The sequence below is a fragment of the Montipora foliosa genome, chromosome 6 (assembly GCF_036669935.1).
Source record: "Montipora foliosa isolate CH-2021 chromosome 6, ASM3666993v2, whole genome shotgun sequence".
NCBI classification, from domain to species: Eukaryota; Metazoa; Cnidaria; class Anthozoa; order Scleractinia; family Acroporidae; genus Montipora; species Montipora foliosa.
Window position 1 is genome coordinate 51602074 of NC_090874.1, and position 9814 is coordinate 51611887.

The 9814-nt window shown below is 41.1% G+C and overlaps 1 protein-coding gene across 1 annotated transcript in view; it reads right to left on the reverse strand.

Moving 5' to 3' along the window:
• LOC138008773 (fibrillin-1-like) overlaps positions 1-4161 on the reverse strand; it is a 23489-nt gene extending 19328 nt beyond the window's left edge. Inside the window, exons 1-4 of the mRNA XM_068856073.1 lie at positions 3869-4161; positions 3388-3540; positions 809-1795; positions 72-320 (exon numbers count right to left, since the gene is read on the reverse strand). Coding sequence (XP_068712174.1) covers positions 72-320; positions 809-1795; positions 3388-3540; positions 3869-4043 — 1564 coding nt within the window. The 5' untranslated portion in view covers positions 4044-4161. The remainder of the gene's footprint in view (positions 1-71; positions 321-808; positions 1796-3387; positions 3541-3868) is intronic.
• Positions 4162-9814: the final 5653 nt, after the last annotated feature.

Below are 9814 nucleotides of genomic sequence, written 5' to 3' on the forward strand. Positions count from 1 at the left end.
ATCACTTGTATTTTTCTAGTGCTGCTCATTTTGATAACTTTACCCTGTAACCGGAGCTGGAGCCCACTAACCTTTACACACTTTACCATTTCCATGGTATCCTTTGTCACAATTACAACGATATGAGCCCAACGTGTTGATGCACGTGGCTTTCTTGTGGCACTCGTGAACGCCCTCTTCGCACTCATCATAATCAATACAAAGCCTCCCATTGCCTCGTAAACCGTCACCGCACCAGTGGCAGTCATACGAGCCTGGACTGTTGACACAGCGCGAATATAAACTGCACCTGTTAGGCCCATCTAGACATTCGTCGATATCTGACAAAAATAAATCGTAAAAATCAACTTCGTGAGTAATACACAGGAATTCTCTCCGACGGCAAGAGTTATCTAGATATTGCCCAGTTCAAGCCTGGATTTATTTGAATTGTATTTTGAAATACGAAGGAATAATTCAAGCGTAGACAAGAAACGCCTGACCAAAGGGTCGTCGAGATGAATCTGCTGCAATATGATCGATGCTTGAGGGATCTTTCTTTACTACTCCTTCGATTCACATGCAAACATGCCAATCAACTCCTTTTCATTTTTAACGCCAGTATTCATGGTGATAACATTAAAATCCGGTTATAACATAAACCAGTATGGCCATTTGACCCAATCTTGTGCGTTTTGATTCAACAACTATTGATCGAACTTAGAGGAAGTCATAGTTGAATGAAAGTAGCAATAAGGGCACGCTGGTTCCTCTTCCCTTTTGCCGAACTGTAGTTATTTTTTAAACAAATCTCTTTCCTTGCACTTACCATTGCAAGTTTTTCCATCTCCTCTGTATCCTGTGTCGCAAGTGCAACTATACGACCCTTGAGAGTTATCGCAGGTTGCGTGGGCGTGACAGCCGTGGGTGCTTGTCTGGCACTCGTTAACATCAGTGCACCACCGCCCATTGCCTTCAAATCCCTTGCGACACGTGCAACTGAATCCACCAACACTGTTAGTACAATAGGCATGCTGACTGCAGTCGTGGATTTCTCCCTTGCACTCATCCACATCTTTGCATACCCAGCCGTCTGCTTGAAATCCACGATTGCAAGTGCAGTTATATGACCCGACCGTATTTGTACAGATGGCATGCTTACTGCAATTGTGGGTTCCCGTCTTGCATTCATCCACATCCGTACAGGTCCACCCGTTTCCTATAAAACCAACGTGGCATGTACAGTTATAAGAACCAACTGTATTTCTGCAGAAGGCATGCCCACTGCAGTTGTGGATTCTTTCCTTGCACTCGTCGACATCTGTGCATACCCAGCCATCTCCTTCATATCCATTAAGGCAAGTGCAATTGTATGCGCCATTAATGTTGCTGCAAAATGCATGTTTACTGCACTGATGGGTTTTGTCCTTGCATTCGTTAATGTCTTCGCATGTCCTCCCATCCCCTCGGTAACCAGGAAGACATGTACACTCGTGGGTACCTATGTCATTGTTGCAGTATGCATGCTGACTGCAGTTATGAGAGTTATCTTTGCATTCATCGATATCGGTGCATATTTCACCATCGCCCTCAAATCCTTCCAAGCAGTTGCAGTTGAACGAGCCTATAGTGTTATTGCAGGTTGCATTTACACTGCAATTATGGATCCTAAGACTGCATTCATCGATGTCTTCGCAACCTCGTCCATTTCTATTGTAGCCCGGAAAACAACTGCAGTTGTAAGAACCAATGGTATTAATACATACAGCGTTGGAAGGACAGGAATTCAGTTCCTCTGAGAGACACTCATTTAGATCTAAAACAAAATTTACCTTACTATTAATAATTACTGATAAGCATAAACGATTTCAGTCTAGTCAAATAAAATTTTGTCTCACAGTTTTACAGTAAAACGTAAAGATGAAATATGGGGTTACATATACATACGTAATGAATTCTTCCCATTTGAAACCAGGTTCTATGAAAAGCGTTTCCATTCAGTGTTGAAGAAGTCAAATCTGCACTACTACTCACTAATATAAAAATAAGAATTTCCGCTTGCATACAGAACGTCTTGAATTTGGAAGCAATCCGTATAGAACATTAAATATTGGTGCCAGGAAATACCGTAAACTGCCACTTCTTCTTCCTATGCTTTTAAGCCCCTCCCCGGTTATAAGGGAATCAATTGTTTACATTTTGTTTCGCTAACATACGACGTTTGCTCACAGAAGGCATTATCAACGTGTTCCTATTTGGATAAGCTGGTGAGAAGAGCGAAGCATGAGTTGTGCATACACGATAGGGTTGCACATGGGTAGGGTGTCTGGAAAACCCGAATAGCGAATAGCGAACAGTCGCGAATACCGAACAGCGAATAGTCACGAATAGTACGAATAGTGCGAATAGTGGCGAATAGTCGCGAATAGTAACAAATAGTGGCAAACAAGGGTGGAGGGGGGGGGGGGGGGGGCTGCGAAATGACGAAAATTTGGTACCCAGTACTTCCTGGTCAACCGCGCAGCAACGTTGGATGGGATTTTCCCGCTAAAAAAGCAGCGATGTGTCGGCGAAGGACTCTCTTTCGACGACAGGTGAGCATATTATTTGCTTTGATTACGAGATTGTTCAGCGTAAGGCGGTGACTATTGAAGACTATTCGTCACTATTCGCGACTATTCGCTGTTCGCTATTCGCGACTATTCGCTATTCGGGTTTTCCAGACACCCCACATGGGTACTAAAATATGAAGGTCCCTAGTAGAACCCTTGAAACGCGAGAACGTTGACCGAGAAACCTGCCCCGTGAGCATTACTGTAGGGTTTAGGAGAAAAGAAAGCCCGAAAAACGAAATTTTCGGTTTTGCCACGAGATCAATTAAACGAAGCGGCAGCTAATAAATCGAGGTGCGACTCATAAGCGTTGCGTTCTCTCCTTCTGCCCAATTTTCTCAAGTTTTGGTCTTCAAAATCCTGTTCTTTGGCCTCAGCTGTTCTTTGCTACGAAATCCAAGAAATGCTATCTCTAAGCAAAACGTTTTCTAGGCAGGCCATGCATGGCTTACCATACGCCATGAAACGAAAATTGCAAGTTTAGTATTTCGATTTTTTGGAACGTTTTGCCCGAAACGGTGAATTCCAAAGCGTTCGTTTTGAAGAATTGTTGCATGACATTACAGAGTCAGAGTACTGACCGAGGAATAGATCAAATCCCGCTTTAGCAGCTCATTGATACAAAAGCATGACAGTTTCCATACTAACGAATGAACTGATGCATGAATACATTGAACTGAAGATATGAAATCGAGTGAAGCTATGATCCTCACAGTTATGAACGCAATTTTAGCAATTGCGCAGCGAAGGCTGAAAAATTAAGGACATCAACGGGGTTTTTAACAAGTGTCCATACCGTAACAAACCAGGCCATTTCCTTTCAAGCCAATGTTACAAAGACAGGTGTAATTATTCCGGCCGATGGGTGTACAAACGGCATTGTCGTCACACAGAGGTTTGTTCATGCAGTCAACAAGGTAAACTTTGCTTCTCGCGTCCGTTGGTTCATCTTTTATGGAAGGATAAGAAAGTAAGTATGCATGTTATTCACTGTATTGTATACAAAGCCGTAATATTTAATAAAACCATAAACAGACCCGGACAGCCCATGATATCGAGCCCATTTTGATTTTATATGTAATTTCCCGAACCGGGCGTTTTTCTTGAAAAGCAATGTGAAATTAGGGTAAATTGGTCACGGCTGAGCTGCAAGATCATACAGATGAACAAGCAAAACTGAAAATGCTGAGCGAAGCATCTGTCGGAAGTTGTGTGTATGCTTAGCTTCAATGAGAGTCAAAATTTCGTGTAAGAAACCAAGCTATTTTGTCACTCACCATTGGAAGTAGTTGATTTACTTTGTAATGCCATTAAGAAAGAAAGCGAGACCGCTAAAATTACCATCAGAGCTAATCCTACGGCCAGCGACATTTTGGGGTTGGATGAGACGGTCTTGAACAATCCACGGGATGACTTCTTCATCAAAAGCCAGTTCGTCTTTGTTTCGCTCATGATGGATGAATGGATTTTTTGTAAAATAGTACTGGAAGAAATCGCAAAAGCTCGTACTAACGTACGTTTTCACTCTCCGATTTTTCCTCACGCTGCTACTTTCGTAGAAGCGGCTGCTGTCAACTACTTTCCAATTCTCGGAAAACTTTGGGAAAAATCCCTTCACTTAAAAATAGTTGTTACGTCATTATAAAAACAACTACAACTTCGAACTCAGGCTCTCTCTTCCTTTCCTGTCCAACGGTGGAGGTTGAATTAGCTGCTGCTTTGTCAACTTATGCACTAATATCAATCAACAATAACACAGCATTAGGAAAAGCGGCATCTCGTTTATTGATGGATACACCGAGAGTTGTATCGTTACAGAGGAAATATAGCGATTTAGTACAATTACATAGATGATTAATGGGCCATTTTCGAAATATGAAATATTCGGCTTGATAGTGAGGCAGTTAGGACAAAAACAATAGGCCACTTCGGAAAATACCATAATACTCTTTGTTTGTCCCCCCAAATTTTGCATAAGCATTGTTTCTAGTTTCTCTTGGGACTTACAATGGTGCCACGGAGAAAACAAAAACAAAGCTTATGCAAAATTTGGGAGGACAAACAAAGAGTATTATGGTATTTTCCGAAGTGGCCTATAGCAACACGTTGGAATGAATGCCAAAAATATTTACCTATAATCCACTTTCCTTTGTCTTTGTCCTCAGGGCCTCACTATCAAGCTGAATTTTAATCTATCGAAAATTATTGTCTGGGTGATCACCTAAGCGCGTAACTATATTATCGCATTTCTTTACGCGGTTATAATGTTTAAACTGTGGCAGAGACGGAAGCCGGGATATGGGCTAACTTCTAACTTTCAACTTATAACTGTACATGCCACGTTGGTTTTGCTCGCTGGATCTTGAAAGTTGGTCAAGAAGAAGTAAATTTATCCGTGTGGCTATCGCCGGAGTTTGAGCGTGACTGATACCGTGATTTTATCGGCGAGATGTGAGGTAAACTATAAATTAGTTGCCAGCCTTTTCTTTATTTACGTACGAGTGACAACCCGGGAATTTGACAAGTCGCTGAAATCGCATCCAATCAGGCAAATAACCACACAAAACCCAAGAAAGTCACCACGACAATAAATTACAGCTTTTTTATTGAGAACTTTTGCGGGTAAATATCTTTTTCAGTTTGTTATCGAGATTCCCATACAAATCCTTATATTTTATTTTACCCTCCGAGTCTGTCGAGAGTCTGGGTTGCCTGTTGTAAAGTTATCCTATTGTTTTCTTCGCTGATTTCTCTGCTTATTTCTTTTAAATCTTATAAATATGAAGGCACAGATAACCAATTTTCACTTGTTATCATTGCAAGCACATTAAACAAAGATTTTGTGAGCAAAGATGGTCAGATACTGCCAGTGTTTCTAGACTAAAAAAATACTAATGCAAGGCTAGTTGTACTGCTGTGAGCATATATATTTTCAGGCACGGCCTACAAATTATTTGCTGGTTAGATCTCCCAAGATCCGGCACTTGTACTTTGTTCAGCTGGCCCTTGCATAAAAAATGGCTACATAGAGGATATTACATGGCCGCGCGGAGATACGAAATTTCTCTTCGAGTGTTTCACGAGTGAGCGCAGAAAAATGTGTTTTGTTATACCTCCCAACTCGAAATAGAACAATGCACGGATTTTTACACGGAATTTGCCACTGTTTCAAAGCACTTTACGCCAAGGCTGTGAAAATCAAATGGGGAAGCAAGGAGAGCATTTTGGGGATGTCATTATCGGAATGGGAGCCTTTCATACTATCTGTGCGTTGCTGGGAATTATCGGAAATTTACATGCCTTCAGTTGCTTCATGTAGATCTCAAATGCAGGTACCAGGTAAATGACCTATGGTACTGCACGTACTGTCTCGTCTGTGTCAGAAAAGGAGACATTGACTCCAACCAACTCCCTCCATGAATTAACACCCTCTGCAAGCACTGCGACCAAACCAACTACCAGATCACGATATGGCACCAGAGCATTCAGATACCATCTCCGGTTGTGCATGGGTGGGGTCTTGAGAAAGAAAGGCTGAGAGTTAACTGATTGAGTGGAGAGCCAACCATACTTGTGCTAGAGTAATTATCCCGCCATTGTAAGAGGCACTGTGAGATGCCAAATTGCCTCGCAAATGGTTTTCAGTACACGAACATGTGTAAACTGCAAGACTGTAACAACCGACGTGAGGACCCAACGGAGGCCATTGTTGACAATGACGACGACGATAATGATGAGATCAGTCAAGAAGAAACTCGTTATCAACACGGCTTACGTAAAGCAGAAAAGATTCCCTAGTGAAAGGCATTACCGCTAGCTGGCCTTCTCAAACTAGTAAAAAAAGAAATTTGTGTAATGGCTTGCCCAGAAACAGTTATTTGTTTACAAAGCCACAAGTCTCTTTATTTCATCTATCAAATGCTAAATAGGCCGAATCTCTGCCTGTTTGAAAGCTGGAATACTACTAAAGCGGTCACACGGTTGGAGAGCAATTGGAAAAAGAGGATTAAAAAATAAGTCGTGAATTGTAAAAAGACTGTGGGGAAGCCTTTAAGAAAAGTCACTTCGTTGCCATAGCAACCACAAAATAAACGCCTTTACAAAGATGTGTCGTCTTCAAAACCACCTTTAGCATTTATTGATCTTATTTAAACCAGAACCTGTTCAAAATTTTCAGCATAAAACATTTAATGTTGCAATAGGGAGTGAAGAGAAGAGATGTTCTATGACATTGGTGACGTAATTTCTTCACGTAATTAACACAAGAAAGCTATACCATTGGCATGGCTATCAGACTAAAAAAAGTAGGGGAAGAAAAGTTTACAAAGAGGTATGGTAGCCTTTGTCCCTAACAGCGGTTCGAAATTCGACATTTTGGGGTCCTGGCCCATGGACGAAGTGTGATTTTCACCAAATCAGATCGGTTCGATGCGGCTTGTTGAATGACATGCACTTCCTCACACTGTACGAAGGCGTGATACAGTAACAATCACTACTGCTAAAATTGGCAAGGTTTTTGACGCCTTCAGTACAGTATCAGCCCAGCTTAAACACGGCATGTACTAAAATCAGGAACACCGGAACACCGGAACACTCCGGAACATCCTGGAAGTAACCCAAAACCCTCAATTTGGCTAACCCTAGGCCTAGCTAGGCCTTAAGTTGGTTTTTAGGCCTAGGCTAGCTAGACCTTATATTGGTTTTTAGGCCAAGGGTTAGCCAACTTGAGGGTTTTGGGTTACTTCCAGGGTGTTCTGGAGTGTTCCTGTGTTCCGGGGTGTTCCGGTGTTCCTTGTTTTAGTACATGCCCTTAAACACAGGGTCAAGCTTTGAAGAGTGCAAAGAATTCGTTGCAAGACTTAACCGCTGACGTAATTGCAAGAACTGAAAGAGGACCGGAGAGTTCTTCGAGAAAAAGTAGAAAGTCTACAAGAAAATAATATGCTGTAGATGATGGAAAAATTCCATCTGAAAGTTCAGTAATTTAAAAATTATAATGGTTACCGTATTTTCACTGATGGTTCACTTAATATTTGAAATCATTTTCACTGAGTATGTTATCAATCCTTTCTGTCGCAAGCCCTAAATACAGTAGGCAGTGTACAGCTGCCCACTCTCCACAAGAAAAATCAGAAAGACAGTGTTTAACCGTTCATAATCATTTTCAAGGCCACATGATTTTTCCCGGAATGTGCTGAAATGTTCTGATTGGTTGATGGATTGTTTTTGGTTAGACAAAGTCTGAAGTTTGCGAATTCTTGAGAAGTGCCTCATGTTTTATTGGCGGTGTTGACAAATATTTCAAGTGTTGGCTACCGAAACTTAAATGGAAATTGCTTACATTTTGTGACTGATACATTTGTGTGGGCCCAATTCCAATACTAGGGTTTATCTCTGATGGAATAATAGGCCTTTTGAAACAAACGATCACATGGTACAAAATCCGCCATGCTAGAGGGCAAGCTCATTATTATTCCCCCACTGGGACATTAAAACAAAGGCAACTGAAGTCTAACTTGTCTGGTTCAGGTCTCTTTGTTTTAATGTCCCAGTGGGGGAATAATAATGAGCTTGCCCTCCAGCATGGCGGATTTTGTACCATGTGATCGTTAGTTGCAAAAGGCCTGTTGGATATAAAAACTTCACAGTAGTGTTGGACCTCACTGGAACTTGGAATCATTGAACTCTTTATTTAATGAGACGGAGGAGGAAAAGATTTCTTGGACATTTCAACTCAGCCATCAACCCATATATTTAGGTGGTTTTCAACGAGAACGACAGAAGAGAGTTCAAAACTGTCCTATCTGCACGTAACAGGGGTAGTAAAAGCTTATCATAAAAAACAGGTCGAAGAACAAGGTCGAGTAGGCTTCAGGCCTCGGTTGTTCAAAAGGTGGATCGCGCTGCCTATCCAACGGATATATCACTATCCAGCGGATGAACACTATCAAAACCAATTGAGTCATCCAGTGGATAGTGATTTATCCAGTGGATAGCGCTATGCACCTTTTTAACAACCGGGGCCAGGAAAAGATGTATTGATGGCTTGCGCAAGATTGTGCGAATGTGAAGCCAACTTGCAAGCGAGTGAGGAAGACAAAACAGACTGAAAACGTTTCCATTGACTACAACGACAGAAAATCTTTAAACTTGATTGCATGGTTTACCATCATATCATATCAATACTACAATGAAACTTGCGGCAAAATCATTAAAATTGTTGGTACCTTATTAATCATTTCCATGAATTTCTCTCAGAATTTACCATACCGGTTCCTATGTCTAGTCTCTCACCTGTAGGCCATTCCGGAATTGTGCAGGAGCGGGGCGAGTTTCAAATTTGAACCAATCGATAAATTGACACTATATCATGAAAGATGACATTCAGACTGGCCATCTGTCCAAGTTGGATGCTTTTTAGGTCGAACAGAGACCAAGTTCGGGACCTTAGAACATTGTTCAAAATCCATACAAATGTCTCTAATTTTGAGGTGTCCCCCAAAACCATGGTAAACCCTTTACAAAATGTTATCAGATTTGGGACAACTAGAAAATCCTGTCATGGACCTACTATTTGAAAGTAGTTGATACAGAAGAGACAAAACAAGGAAGGATTCTAATAATTGTCGGCACGGAATTTCCGCCGAGTTTAACAAGCGATGAAACCATTACGAAAAATTAAATGAATAAACTCGAAAGTTAATTTTAAACGTCTTTTCGTATTCAAAAAACAAGAACTTTTGTTCTTATCAACACCCATCGTTTTACAATAATAAAAGTAAAAGTAAAGCAACCATATTTAACGTCGATAACTCGTAACTTCGCTCATTTTACTCCCGCCTCGCCATCAGTGCTCCGTTTTACGGGTATTTAAAGCTATTTAAGCTGCACAGAACAGAAAGAAGTTGAAACAAGGATGTGAGATCCGGGAATCGAACTCAGGACCTCTTGCACCAAGGCCGCGCACTAACCGACTGTGCTATCCTCGCTCCTCATAATGTCTCACATATTTTACTGTTAGTTTCTTTCCAGGTAAAATAAGAAAAGATATGGTTTATTTCGTATTAATGTAGTTTTATTTTTTCCTTCATTATCTTAGCTATACACATGTATTAATTTATATTAAATTACAAAACAGGCTTCTCTAAAGTAGAAGTTTAAACTAGCAATAGTTCTCACTAAAGATGCGTTCGATTGAGCCTATTCTGGAATACGTGGAGTGA